This window comes from Polypterus senegalus, chromosome 9 (genome assembly GCF_016835505.1).
Source record: "Polypterus senegalus isolate Bchr_013 chromosome 9, ASM1683550v1, whole genome shotgun sequence".
NCBI classification, from domain to species: Eukaryota; Metazoa; Chordata; class Cladistia; order Polypteriformes; family Polypteridae; genus Polypterus; species Polypterus senegalus.
In genome coordinates, this window is record NC_053162.1 from 135,722,028 (window position 1) to 135,738,021 (window position 15,994).

Sequence of the window (15,994 nt, forward strand, 5' to 3'; positions counted from 1 at the left end):
TGGCAGCAGCGCATTTCCACCTGAGGGTGTCCTGTTCTTGACTACCAGCTAGGCTCCCCAGTGAGGGCCTGTGAGTTTACAGCAGAATGCCTGATAAATCAGAGGCGTGCCTGTCATGTGTGTTTTTTTTATTTGCATGTCTCTGTCATTCCTTTCTCTGTATGCATACATACTTTGTGGCCTGTGCATTGCCCTTCCTACTCCCTCCCTCTTTTTGTTGCACTCTTGTTTCTCATTCTGTACAAAAACACTTGCTCAGACACATTCTATCTCTCCAGCTTTATGATCGGAACATTAAGTTCTTATGGGCACTCTTTCCCCTTCTTTTTCATGGTATCCTAAACAGCCTCGAGGCAGTTTTTACTTCCCTCATGGCTACAATTTCGGAGCCTTTAGTCGCTTCTCCTTTCTTTGACATGGCAGTACAGCGACCTGGCTGTCTACTCTTTATCCCCAGAGAATCATGATAGCCTCGAATATTACACCAGGAGCTTCTGACACAAACTGGAATGGCTGTGGACTCACCAAGCTTCGTGCAGGCATGCTTCCCTTTGTGGTTTTGCTCCTTGGATGGAGTCTCCCACAGTCATCAGGTGAGTAGCACCGGCTGAGGGTGGGCAGGTTGTGGCTCATAAGGAAGAGACGTGCAGCTGGTGCTGGATGTTCTTTCCCAACACACATTTCTTTATTTTCTTTGGTTTCATGTTACCTGGAGTGAATAATTTGGGCAGAGTGCGACCTGCTGCGCTCATTTATTTCAAATTGTGAATCTTCTACGTTTGAAATTGAATTTTATATTAGTGTAATGATAGTTACATAACATAAATTAATAGTATATAGCTGGTCTATTCAAATGACCCAGGTAAAAATAAAATATACATAATTGTACTAAAAATATACTTTAATATCAGAAAGTACATTTCTAACACATTATTGTTTTTGTGTGCTAAAAATAAGTGCAAAGAAAATATATTACAAATGTACTAATTAAAAATACATTGAGTACTTCAGTGTACATAATCTAAACATGCTAATTTGCATTAATACTTAAATTGATATTAAGTGTACTCACACAAAGTGTACTACTCCTAAAATATATAAAAATGTGTTATTAGTGCATTACGTAATACTGTGCTATGCATGCTTTAAATATAAGTTCAATTTCGGTGTACTTTCATGCACTGTTATTCAGTTCATTTTAAGTGTATTTTACTGCACTTCTGGGATATAATATACAAAATAATATAATATACAAAATGTATGCTATATTTGAGTTGTAAATACATTTGAAATATATCACAAATGTTTTTAATGTATTATCCTTGCATTTTGATTGAAATATATTTCCTATATATTATAAGTGTATTAACAAGTCTCTAAAATGTGGATTCAAATATACTTAAAGTAGAAACAAAGTTCATTTATGAAAGTACAGAAATAATAAAAAAGTGTACTTAAGCATATTTAAGCACATCTTAATGGTGTCTCAAAATAGCGCATTCATGTACACTTAGTTGTATTTAAGTATATATTTAGTTATACTAATGCTATTACATCAGCACACTTAGTACCAAATTAGTGTTTGAAAATAGCACACTTAACACAATAAGTGCACTTAAATTTTATTATTTTTTTTAACCTGGGGACGGCTAACGGGCCTGACGCGGCACAGATGTAACCTCCAAATGCCCAGCCCGTTGTCCCACCAGAAACGCCAACAGGGTCCAGCCGCAGTCAGGACAGTTTTAGGGCTGGGAAAGATTCAGCGACCTGAGACATTCCGTGGCCCGTAAGATGACGCCCCTGTCAGCTGCATCTCTTTTGACTGCACACACTTTCCACGTCCCCACCCCCCGTTTTTGCGGTACACTTTTGTACTAAATGTACTATTGTAGTAATGGTGGCAAACTTAACGTGTGTGCAGAAAATATTGATTATAAATAAAAAAAAATGCTTCACCAGGATTAACTGTCGTGCTAAACGTCTTTTCGTACTTGCGGCGAGGTCGCGATTCATCCCCAATGGGTACGCACAGCCTCTCGGTTAACAGAGAAGGTCTTAACAACACCTGACAGCACTGATCTCATTTAATTAGCTGGTATTATTTATCCTTTATTCTACATTCAGAAAAGCACAGCAGCATGATTTTTACATTTATAAGAAACAAGAAATATTTCTGTTTTTTTCTATAGATTTAAATGCTCTCTTTTTATTATATTTCGCCCATTCTCTGTGCTGTTTGCTCTCTTCATTGAATCTTAATAATGACAATTAAAAACAAGCAGAACAGAAACCCAAGCAAACAACACTCAATCGTGAAAGGCTGCAACTACTTTAGCGCCAGCCCCACAAAGTAGTAAATGAGGGATTAATTAAACAATTAGAACACCTAGAAAAGTAGAATGACAATGAAGATGAAAATACTTTCAAAAAGAAAAAATACATATAACGGCTTAGTAAATTTTAATACTTTTTTTAACAAACTTAGTTTTCTAATTTGTATATTGTTCCCAAAACTGGGAATCAACAGTTCACTTAATTAGCCCAGGAGTAAAAATTAAAAACAGAGGCAGGTTGGAACAAAAACCTGCAGCCACAGTGGTCCCTGGTTTTAAACACGTTTGAGTGCAGGAACTAAAGGTTATTGAAATCGTCATGAGGGGCGTGTAATAAAGGCGTCAGTTCACCAGCGAAACAGGGGCGTGGCTCCAGAAGGGGGCGTCAATTTATGGACCACAGTGTGGACACTTCACAGAAACGCTGAAAAAAACCGAGCAAAACACATTTCGTGAGCCTTCAGAAATTACGACATAATTTCCTATAGGGGTACGGACCGTGAATGCAAATTTGGCGTAGCCTAGCAACATTCAACCCACAATGCAGCGCGCTGCCGTGAATCTAGAGGTGAGGTTGTAGGGGTGTATGTGTATGATGTTTTTGGGATGGTACGCTCCGTTCGCCTGCGACAGCTGGTCGTGGCAGACGACTACGTATGAAATGATTCATTAATCAATTGCGTGATGTGTCAGTAGCCAGGTTTCCATCCAAGGAGTTTTTGCGAAAAAAAATTTAGCGCTTCAAATTTTAGCTGATGGAAATGCTAATTATCGATAAAATGTACATGTCGACATAATATTTTTCCGTTTAACTTTAGCGCATAAATTCCATATCGATACTTCAGATGTCGCAAAAACTACATTGGAAACATTTTTTGTCGGAAAAAAGGGCTTTAACGCAAATAAATGTGTCACATGATACATTTTCATCACGTGCAATCAAAACGAGAATAGCGGAGCGGTTCGCATGGTCTGATGAAGAGACTCGTTATTTCTCGTGATGAGCCAATGCAGTAGCGGATAGGCTGGGTCTCCTGCTACTAAAAGGGGTACCTGAACTCCCTCCACATCAACTGTAGCCTGGGGGTCTCTCAGGATGTCTAAATAATACAAAAACCGCAAAGGTAATTTACTGTGCCAGTCAAAATATTTAATAAACCGTGTGTTTCATTATCTAAACATTTTTTTCTTATTATTAAATGGCAGATGTTTTAGCATATATGAGAAATTCTCTCATTAATATTAACTTTAGTTTTTTTTGATTAAACGTCGTTATTTTGTGTTAATTCAAATTTCAGTTTTAATTAAAAACCTTAAGGGAAGCAGGTTACAGTACTAATTCAGTTGTTATCGCACAGAGAAAGGGATGTTGAAAGGTAGGCTCACCTGTACAGATACGATGCTGCAAACACAGCTGCATCATGGGCACTTCCAGGAGTGCCAACGCAAATGTCTCGTTTCATGCACCTGTCATCAACAAGGGCCTGGAGAACAATAGATGGCCACCCTTTGCGATTAATGTAATCGCGGTAGCCTTCCGTCGGGGGAAGAATAGGCACGTGCGTGCCATCCAGCGCCCCGTAAATCTGTGGCACAAGATGCACCAAGGAATTGCGATATGCAATTTCATTGGCCTCCGCTACAGTCGGAAGTCTGATATAACGCCGCATTAATTTTTCTTTAATAGCGGTGCACACAGCAAAGACGGTAGTTTTACCAACCCCGAAAGTTTCTCCAACTACTCTATACTCGGCGCAGGTTGCCAGCTTGTAAAGGGCGATGGCAATCCGCTTTTGGGTTGGAACCGGTGGTCGATGGCAACCTGTGATTGGCGCAACATCAGGACTGATGAATCCACACAACATCTCAAACGTTGGCCGTGTCATTCTAAAATGTTGCAGCCAGAGATTTTCTGTAAAGTGTCTCTCCACCACCTCCTCCCAGAAGGTCTTATTTCGTCGTCTCTCCCATACCCGTGGGTTTCGTCGCACTGGGGTACTTTCTTCGAGCTCTAGGGCTATCGGACAAGCAACTGCTTCATTCTGCTGTTGTCTTCGGATATTATATACAATTCCAATTATTTGTGAAACTGAAATAACAGTAAGCTGGCAAATTTTAAAAAACTGTCTAAATAATCTCTCCATTTCTTTGTTTCTTTGTTTAGTGGAGGGATGCTACGTGGAAAACAAAAGTTAGATAATTTGCGACATACACAAAATTATGTATGGAAACGGCTCACGGGCAGATTTTTTTTCGCGATACAACAAAACTTATGCGACAGTTCGTTTTGGGGGTGACGTCATCACGCACACCATTTTATCGATAAAAAGCCAGTTGGATGGAAACAAGCTGGAGACAGCAAATTTCGCACATTTTTTTACGTATATTCTGTTTGTCGATAACAAAACGTCGCAAAAACTGGATGGAAACTTGGCGTGTTGTGTACCATTTTCATCAAGCCAGTGCGAACTTGGGTTTTCTCAAATTAATCTAATTGTTATTCCAATGATAGTCTCGTTACAGACCAGCAACAACAACATTTATTTATATAGCACTTTTTTAAACAAAAAAAAATGTAGCTCAAAGTGCTTTACAAAAGGAAGAATAAAGAATAATAAAGAAAAATAAAGAATAGCACTGTCTTCGCACTTTTCATCATACAATTGGTTGGCCATCCTCGCACGCTTCGATCCTGTAGATTCATGGCTGTTACGAGGACAACGATCAGCCATAAACAAGCAAAGGATAAATTTGAAAGACTGTATTCGACGAAAACATTCAAAAAGTATGGAATTTTCTTTAAAATTCAGGAAGCACTGTTTCAATCAATATTCTTCAATTTCGGAACTTCTCTGTAATTTTAAACAATCAAGCACAATACCAGGCAGCACAGCACACTTGGTTAAGGTGGCATAGTGGAAGTGCAGCTGCTTTACAAAAAGGAGAGCGATTTTAAGTTCGTGTCCTCCCTGCGTGGAGTTTACAAAGTACTTTGAGTAGCGAGTGAAGTAGCCTACTATATGACTTGAAGGATTATTATTGTTACACTTGACGATTTGTCAGGTACAAATTGTAAACGTTATGTTTTTCACCAAATAAACAAAACACGTAGCGCTAAGACTAACGGTCTCAATAAACATTCACAGTACTTTGAATTTGATTCAGACGCAAAAAAAAAAGCACTGCTAATCGCACATGAAACGAACATATGGTCCCTCGGTGTGCTCTGGACGTTGTATTCATGTTGTGTTAGTTACTGTTATCACTTATGGGTTTGTGCACTGATAGCTTTCATAGCATTGATAATCTTTTTATTCTGTGAAATGCACTTTATGATATTCCTGGGTCAGATGTGAGAAAAATGTTTATTTCAAAAGAGCAACAAATGTTATTGCTAATACTGCACACTATTTTGTTTTTATGCACTTAGTGATGTGCCTAGGGCAGATATGAGAAACAAATTTTGCTACTACCTCAGATTCTATTCAATTATAGATTTTTATTGTTTTTTATGCACATTTTGATGTGCCTGTGTCAGATGTGACCAAATTTAAAAAGGAAAAAATGAATAGACATTATTTGTTTTTCAATACATTCGTGTTGGTTTAAAATTTGATATTACCTGCTGCTTACAGGCTCCCGAAAATGTCTGTCTCAGATAATATCTTGGTTTGAAAATCTGGCCCAACTGAATCTAGAAATGAATAGTCCCGGTACAGGTATATATATTTTTTACAGTTTGATGCAGTGGGGTGTTGAACTGTTAATGTGAAACCTGTTGATTCATTCTGCACATCTGACTTGTGGTTTGGGTATTAGTAAGTCCCAGAGCTGCCTGTGCTCTCAAGTGTTAAGCAATTACTTAGATGTCAGTAATAGTGTTTGCTATATTTGTTATCTGATGGTAGTAAAATGTCTGACTGTGATATTGTGTGTGAGCAGGTCCTCCAGTGACTGGTGGGCTGCTTAGCATTGTTTTCTCCAGCAAATCCTATTGAGATAGGTTCAAGCCTCTCGTGATCTTGAATTGGGTCTGAAGATGTCTTGGTATAAGTTAGGTATTACATTTTAGGAATAAGGTGTCAATTGAATAAAGAATAATATTTTAGATTTATGTTTTATTTGTCACATATACACACACATCTCGTATACAGCAGAATACAGCTCAGTGAGCAGCCAGCATTGTGAAATAAAATGAAAAAGTACCCATTAAAAAGAAGCAGGTTAAAAATACTCAGATAATTGTGTAACACACATACACAATAGAGTTATAATAATTATTAATAATTAAATAATAAAAGAGTTAAATATAAATAATTGACTATTTTTATGATTTTGCAGAATGCGTGATAAGATGACCATTAGATATTTTTATTACCTGAGAAATGAAACTCTTTCCCAGTCTTTCTGTTCTTCTTCTGAAGCAATGCAGTCATTCGCAAGATCTTAACCATTTAAACTGGCTGTAGAAAGGATGAGAGGAGTTCTTTGTGATCCTGTCTTCCTTGGTAGTGCACCATTTTGTATATACAGTGCATCCGGAAAGTATTCACAGCGCATCGCTTTTTCCACATTTTGTTATGTTACAGCCTTATTCCAAAAGGGATTAAATTCATTTTTTCCCTCAGAATTCTACATACAACACCTCATAATGACAACGTGAAAAACGTTTACTTGAGATTTTTGCAAATTTATTAACAATAAAAAAATTGAGAAAACATATGTACATAAGTACATAAGTATTCACAGCCTTTGCCATGAAGCTCAAAACTGAGCTCAGGTGCATCCTGTTTCCCATGATCATCCTTGAGATGTTTCTGCAGCTTAATTGGAGTCCACCTGTGGTAAATTCAGTTGATTGGACATGATTTGGAAAGGCAGACACCTGTCTTTATAAGGTCCCACAATTGACAGTTCATGTCAGAGCACAAACCAAGCATGAAGTCAAAAGAATTGTCTCGAGGCACAAATCTGGGGAAGTTTACAGAAAAAGTTCTGTTGCTTTGAAGGTCTCAATGAGCACAGTGGCCTCCATCATCTGTGAGTGGAAGAAGTTCAAAACCACCAGGACTCTTCCTAGAGCTGGCCGGCCATCTAAACTGAGCGATCGGGGGAGGTGACCAAGAACCTGATGGTCACTCTGTCAGAGCTCCAGAGGTCCTCTGTGGAGAGAGGAGAACCTTCCAGAAGGACAACCATCTCTGCAGAAATCCACCAATCAGGCCTGTATGGTAGAGTAGCCAGACAGAAGCCACTCCTTAGTAAAAGGCACATGGCAGCCTGCCTGGAGTTTGCCAAAAGGCACCTGAAGGACTCTCAGACCATGAGAAACAAAATTCTCTGGTCTGATGAGACAAAGATTGAACTCTTTGGTGTGAATGCCAGGCGTCACGTTTGGAGGAAACCAGGCACCGCTCATCACCAGGCCAATACCATCCCTACAGTGAAGCATGGTGGTGGCAGCATCATGCTGTGGGGATGTTTTTCAGCGGCAGCAACTGGGAGACTAGTCAGGATTAAGGGAAAGATGACTGCAGCAATGTACAGAGACATCCTGGATGAAAACCTGCTCCAGAGTGCTCTTGACCTCAGACTGGGGCAACAGTTCATCTTTCAGCAGGACAATGACCTTAAGCACACAGCCAAGATATCAAAGGAGTGGCTTCAGGTCAACTCTGTGAATGTCCTTGAGTGGCCCAGCTAGAGCCCAGACTTGAATCCGATTGAACATCTCCGGAGAGATCTTAAAATGGCTGTGCACCGACGCTTCCCATCCAACCTGATGGAGCTTGTGACGTGCTGCAAAGAGGAATGGGCGAAACTGGCCAAGGATAGGTGTGCCAAGCTTGTGGCATTGTATTCAACAAGACTTGAGGCTGTAATTGCTGCCAAAGGTGCATCGACAAAGTATTGAGCAAAGGCTGTGAGTACTTATATACATGTGATTTCTCAGCTTTTTATTTTTAATAAATTTGCAAAAACCTCAAGTAAACTTTTTTCACGTTGTCATTATGGGGTGTTGTGTGTAGAATTCTGAGGAAAAAATGAATTTAATCCATTTTGGAATAAGGCTGTAACATAACAAAATGTGGAAAAAGTGATGCACTGTGAATACTTTCCGGATGCACTGTAAGAAAAGATAGCTGTCAAGTCATTCATTACTCCAGCTTTTCATGTTCTTAGTATTTTTCTCTGTTACAGGGTCACAGGGAACTATACCTGCTTTTTCAAAAGTTAGCACAAGGGAAGAACCATACCAAGACAACATGCCAAACCACTACAGGGCAGCATGTTCTTGCACATTAAACAGAGACCTGTTCACCAAAGACCAATAAGCAAGTTATTAAAGGCCCTACCAGAAAATCCAGTTCATTTGGACAGACTTAACCATCACCGGTAAACCACACAGCGGAGGCATCTGCCTTTATATAAATAAACAATGGTGTGAAATGGTAAAGGATAGGAAGAAGTGTGCACAAAGAGTACGGAACTTTTGTCTGCGTCCCATCTATAACCCCAAATGTGTTTAAAATCTTAATTATTTTACCACATTTCTGGCCCTAATTTGCCCAATCCTTACTTTTTTGGAATGTGTTCTACCTGAAATGCAGGAATGGGTGTATACCTCTTTATTATATAAAAAAAAATCCTGTGACAAGACAAGACTTTTTGGAAGATTTCTTCAAGTGATGCCCTCCTCTCAGCCATATTTAGCCATGTACATGGTAATCTCACCTGTCATTTGTGTGAATGCTTTTGGCTGACACAGTTTCTGCTCTCTCAGCTCTTATACATTTTTACGTTTTCCTCACTTTAAGTTCACAATTAAAGAAGATGTATTATGTCCAAATCTTATTGAAGAAATTCATCAGGAAGGGTTATCAACAGATAGAGCAGTTCAGGATGTTTTTCGGCGTGACATCCTGGTTGGGGGAGTCCCAAAACAGTTTAGAAACCTTGCATATCCCCCTCCCCCCAGCTTTGTCCACACCAGTGTGGGCAAACAACTGTCCAAGCCAGGCTCGGCTAGGCGGGAGAGAACATCAGCATTGGTGTGTGCAGCCCCGGGACGATGGCGAACATCAAAAGCAAAAGCCTGTAAACTGATAGACAACCAGGTGAACTGGGTGTTCGCATACTTCTGTTTATACAGCCATTGCAGAGTGGTGTGGTCAGTCACCAGGGTAAACCGTCATCCCCAGAGATAGTAACGGAGGGCTTCCACTGCCCACTTAATCGCTAAGCACTCCTTTTCAATTGTCGAATAATTACACTCCCTGGGTAGCAGCTTTCTGCTGAGAAATGTTGTGGGGTGTTCTTCCCTCTCAAAACATTGTGAGAACACAGCTCCTAAACTGAAAGCGCTAGCTTCTGTTTGCAGAATAAATTCCTTTGAAAAGTTTGTATTACGCAGAAATGGGAATGATGATAAAGTGGCTTTTAGGTCTGCAAAAGCTTTCTCACAGGTGTCAGTCCAGATAACACTACGTGAGGGGGGCGGCCCAATGCTCAAAATTGGGAATGAACCGCCTGTAATACCCCACAAGCCCGAGGAAAGACAAGAATCTGTCTCTGTTTCGGGACGGGGATATGCAAGCACCTCCCCCACCTTGTACATTTGTGGCTTGAGCACACCCTTCCCCATGGAATATCCCATATAGTGGGTTTCTGACATACTCAGCTTGCACTTCTTAGGGTTGGCCAGCAACCCTGCCAGCCATAAACTGAGATGAGTTTCCCAGTCATTACTAAAAATGACCACATCATCAAGATAAGCACCTGTGTATGTGGAATGGGACGCAGGATCTGGTCCATCATTCACTGAAGGTCAACGGTGTGCCATGGAGACCAAAAGGGAGTGCTGTAAATTCAAACAACCTGTCTGAAGTGGCTAATGCCGTTTTCTCACAATTAGGCTCTTCCAAGGGGACCTGCAAATAATCCTTTGTGAGTTCAAGGATGGAGATATATGAAGCCTGCCCAAGCTTTTCCTACAACTTGTCCACACTCGGTATTGGGTATGCATCAAATTGGAAATCCTATTCAAACGCCTAAAATCAATACAAAACTGAACTATCAGACTTTGAGACGAGAACAATTGGGCTCCGCCATTCACTTTTGCTTGGCCAAATAATGCCTAATTGGAGCATCTGTTGGAATTCATTGTGTATCATTTTCCTTGTTGCATCTGGTAGGTGATACAGGGGCCACTGTATAGTAACACTGGGTGGAGTGACAATCCTGTGTTCTGCAACTATCATCCGGCCAGGTGTGGCTGAGAAGACGTCTTTGTTCCCCTCGATCAGCGATAGCAGTTCTGCTTTCTGGGGGTCAATTAAATCAATTCCAACAGCGACCTCAGTCTCGGGGGCCTCTGTCCAACACCCCACGTGGTCGACGGCCAAATAGTTTGAAGGGACTCATCCCAATTGATGCTTGTGGGGCCTCCCGGACAGCAAACTAGGAAAGGTACAACAGTATTCCAAGAAGTTGGATCATCATGGGCTACCTGCCGAATCATCTGTGTTAGGGTTTTATTAAATTGTTCAGTCAGGCCATTCGTATGTGGATGATAGACTGTAGAGTGTGTCTCCAGTTGGGGGAGTCCCAAAAGGGTTTAGAAACCTTACATAGGTCTTATAGGGCTTGTACTGATATCTCCATGATGTACTCAGCAGAGAACACAACTCCTTTCAGTGCTGAAGGGAATGCGATTTCCATAATAGGCATTGATGCATACTGACAGAATGCTTTAAACGATTGCGTGGTAGAAGACTTCCAAGATTCTTTTTGACATAATGTGAATTTCTTCATTTGTCCGAGATTATAAAGGTGCTGCCTTGTCTTTTTACAAGAATGCCTGTGTGTGTAGACCACGTCCTGATGTTGATTCCCAGATATTTGAAAACACTCAACCCTCTCCACTGCAGTACCGTTAATGAACAGAAGTATGTGGCCCCAGACATCCAGTGGGGACTGGGCGGTCTCATGGTCTGGCATCCCTGCAGATTTTATTTCTTTCTCCAGCCGTCTGGAGTTTTTTTTAGTTTTTTCTGTCCTCCCTGGCCATCGAACCTTTCTCTTATTCTATGTTAATTAATGTTGACTTATTTTATTTTCTTACTGTCTTTTATTTTTCTATTCTTCATCATGTAAAGCACTTTGAGCTACATTTTTTGTATGAAAATGTGCTATATAAATAAATGTTGTTGTTGTAGTCAGTTCTTCATTTCTCGTTTCCCCTGCTGAAATCCACTATAACCTCTTTTGTTTTGGTGATGCTGATGAACTGACATGTTTCCCTGACACTATGGTGAAAGACAAGCCACTATGTCTAGGTAGGGCTTCTCATTGTCGTTACTGATGACGCCCACCACAGCTATGTGGTAGGCAGATTTTACAGTGGTATTTGAGCTACACCTTGTTTCACAGTCATGTTTGCATTGTAAATACAGCAGGGGACTAAGAACACACCTCTGGGTGCTGATGTTTAGGTTAATGGAGCTGGAGTTTTCCCACCCTGACTTTTTTGTGTCTAGCAGGCAAAAAGTATGTGTATAGGGTAGAGCTGAGACCCAGATTCTTAAAGTTTTCAGCTTTTATAGAAATAAATTTTAAAGGATTATTACGGAGTCAGTGCTTGAGGCTTTGAATGACTTGATACACACAAGTCTTTTTAAGGTTTAACAAAATAAAACTAAACTCTAAGTTGAAAGCAGAAACGAATCTAAAATTTCAGAGAAAATTTGTTTGGTTTGGGCTAAACCTCTTCTGAACGTTTCCTGTTTTGTAGCCTTTGGATGCTTTGATATACGTATGAGCAGCCACCTTTTATAAAAGTGGGATCCGGTGTGCTTGCCCACATCACATTGCCTAGCATTGCGCCAAGGCCGGATTTAGACCAAAGGCCTCTGAGTGACTTGGCTCCTTAACAGAGAGATGACCATACTTTTAACAATGCAGGTTGTTTAATACAGTGCAGTACATCTCACTCTTGATTACGGTGCAAGTAGAAATTTCTTTAGCAAGCTGGGGGTTCCCTCATGGTCATTTTAGCAGTACATATTGTAGACACTTGATCATTTAATCCATTTCCCCCTTATTTGTTTTGACCTGCAGATATTTCATCAAGCTTTTTGGGGAGGATTTAGAAAACAAAAGGCTCTTTACCATTATTATATATGCTTGTGAATTCACAAAGAATTAAAAATGCAATTTGTCTTTAATTGGAAGATGCCTAAGCAACCACAATTATTTTTTTTGTCCAAACTGGTTATTCCACACTGCCAGTGCCTCAGCATTGTTTTAGATGTGAGCTTGTGTGTATGAGCAGACTTGTTAACGTAGGCAGTGTGCTGCTATCGACTTCAAACTCTGAGGTTCAAATTTCACTACTGACACTGTGTGACCATGAGTAAGTCACTTCACCTACCTGTACTCCAATTTAAAAAACAAAAGAAATGTAGCCTGCTGTATCTCAGATATCATAAGCAAACAAAACAATGCCAGCTCAGTGGCATTAATTATAAAAAAAATGGAACAGCTTAGCTATTAGCTAAATAAGGGGTAGGCAAACAGTTCTTGAGGGCTGCTCTGGCTGCAGGTTTTTGTTCAGACCCAGTTTCTTAATGAGCGGCCAATTATTGGTAATAAAGCATTTATTGCTCAAGCAACACTTTTCTGCTTCATTTTAGTGGTCTCACTTGTTAAGTTTCCCTTCTCTTAATTGCTTGTAAACTTTGGCTTTGTAAACAGCTGCATTCACTGTTTTTAATGGCTCCTTGTGACGATGTGGGTTCTGGCCCCACGCTCCCATGGCTGTTTGGGAACCCTTGAACCCAACACCGTCGATAATGAAACCGAGAGAGCTAGTCAGTGAAGGCAATAATTGAGCATCTGAACAAGGGGATGGTTAAAAGTGAAAACAGTGCTTTTATTAAAAACAGTCAACAAAAAAAAGTGTTCATAAATAGTGCAGTTCTTTCAAAAGTTCTTCATTAAATAAATCCATAAAAGGTAAAACGTGGAGGTTAAAACAACAATAAGAAAAAACAATCCTTTAAAACCAGAGGTTAAAATCTTCTCATGGAAGCGGTCTTTAAAACAACAACAAATCCGGTGCATCGTTTCTATTAGCATTTCTGTTAGCGTCTCACCTGCTTATCCCATTTGGGCCAAGCAGCAGGCAAGACGCACTCTGCAGCTGCCCTCCTGAAACACAACACACGCGAGACTGGACACCTCCCGATCCCTGGCTTCGGTCTGGCACTCATCCCAGTCCCCGAGACTTGATGTCCACCAATGACCAGGACGCACACATTGGGGACTCCACCACCAAGCCTCCCGACTTCCGCTGCCTTTCCGCGGCCTTCTGCGGCTCGTCGCTTTCCTCTAGGCACTCCCGCTACCTGGTCGCTCAGCGGGAGCAACATCAACTCAAACGTCTGGGTGTTGGCCTAACACCCAGCTTCCTTACAGCTGCCCTCGATCGCGCGCTCAACACACGCACGCACCGCCTGCTTCCTCGCTCCCTGTAACCTCCGTCCTCTTTTCTTTTCCTTTCTTTCTTTCTTTCTTTCTTTCTTTCTTTCTTTTTCCTTTTCTCTCCGATCGTTTCCTTTCACCCCCGCAAAACAGACTCGCGCTTCTTTTTAAAACGTGAGGGGCCATCACAGCTGTAGCATTAGCCACGGGAGCAATCACGAATGTGGGCAGTTCCTCACCTGTGCACACGGTGAGAAACGCCCACATCGACGACAACGCCACAAACGCCACAACATCGCCCCCCCCCACGAAGCCGCCTCGGGTGCGGTGATTATTTAAAAACGGCCTTTGCTCAGTGAGCTGTGGACCCATAACACCACACTCCTTATTAGCGATAAATTGCAAATAACAAAGGAGACAGCAGTTCTCCATCTAACTTGTTTCCATTTACACCTGTGTGATGTCATCAAGTACTACTGTATTTGGTTTAATAAAACAACTACAGTATGCACATTAGAAAGTGCATACATGTACTCCTGCAGCTTTTATTATGTACAACATTGTTAAGGATCCTGCCTGTCAATTTGATATCACAGCAAAGGACAACACATTGAAAACAGCCATATACTATACGGCGAACAAGTGGTAGTGACAGGGATACCGGGATGTGCTAGTATAAGCCCCAAAGAGGTTGTCAAACACTGTCATACAAAGTCATAAGTGCCAGGTTTGTTCATTGTGAATGGCATAATCACAGACAGTCCTGAATGTGTTCTGCTGAACAAATGCTGAAGGAGGTCTACACACCATGAGTTATCATTTCACCTCTCTGTTGCTTTGCGGTGTGTGTGCGCTTGCTGTGGTTTGAACTGCTCAAACTGCCTTACTGATGCTCTGTTCTGGTGTTGACTTCGTGATTATTGGAGAGTATAGCTTTTGATTAAATATAATATTGTATATTATGACTACAGAAATTGTAGTCTGGTTATATTTTTGTGTTTTTTTTTTGGTTAAGTGCAGTTAGAGTTCTGAGTATAAAGTCTATTCTGTTAATTTAGTTCACTGCTGGAGTGTAGCGGCACTGACGTCTTGTTACACACTATCTTTTTATTCAGTACATTAATTCTGTATTAAAATAGTTCTCATAAAGAGAGCTTAATTAAGAAGTAATTCAATTTCATATTAGAAATTCAAACTGACAAGTGCCTGCCACAGAAATGCATATATCCACCTTAAGATCTGGTTTTGGTGATGGGTCTGATTCATCCATTTTCTTAAGTTCAGGGTCAATAAGGGCATATATGTATCCACAAGAGCATTGGGCTTAACGTTAACAATAGCAGTAGTAATGTTATCCAGTTTACAGAGCATGGTGAAATTCTCACTTGCACTTTGACCAACATGCAACACACCAACCACTTTTCAGCACATGATAAACACGAGTGAATTGAAATATATCATTTCATATAAAAACATAAACCAGCTTATCTGATGTACTCCTTACTGGTGACTAGTTACACTCCCAATAATGTGCTTATGATGGAGGGAAGCAATAGAAAGTGTAGCATAAAATCAACATCATTATTTAAAATCATGCAAATACATTCGTTTGATCTAAATCACTGAATCTGAATTTCATCACCAGTCCATTGGAGTTATATACAGTATTTGTTACTCCGCAAAGGAGAGAACTCTACAATTTATTCATGACGTACTACTATGTAAACTACCTCATTGTGGGGAGATATGTCAAGTGAAAAGTACATTTTAGCTAAACAGCTCTTAATAAAGAACTTTTCCTGAAGCATGAAACTTTTTAGAATTAAACCAAGCACTCCTTAAACCTTGAAATTGTTTTTAACAATTTTAATTTTGAAATAGTGTTCTCATTATATCTATTAAGGGTAGTGTGGCCATTTCCCATTGGAGTGGCGACGTTTCTGGGCTGGTTGAGCTGCTGTGCACACCCTTTAAGATTTTCTCAAATAAATGCACATACATTAATACATTTGTAAAAAATGATGGCCTCTCCCCAAGTGGTATAGCCCTGCTTTGCTTGCAGGTATCTATTGCAGAAGAAAAATAGGTGTCTCCTCCCCAAATGGTACAACCCTGCATGAGTGAACTTGAAACTATCCATCCATCCATCCTCCTATTTTCTTAACTTCCTCACT

At 40.4% G+C, this 15,994-nt stretch overlaps 1 protein-coding gene across 1 annotated transcript in view; it reads left to right on the plus strand.

The window, feature by feature from the left end:
* Nucleotides 1-207: 207 nt before the first annotated feature.
* LOC120535835 overlaps nucleotides 208-15,994 on the plus strand; it is a 69,237-nt gene continuing 53,450 nt past the window's right edge. The window contains exon 1 of the mRNA XM_039763945.1: nucleotides 208-593. Coding sequence (XP_039619879.1) covers nucleotides 464-593 — 130 coding nt within the window. The 5' untranslated portion in view covers nucleotides 208-463. The remainder of the gene's footprint in view (nucleotides 594-15,994) is intronic.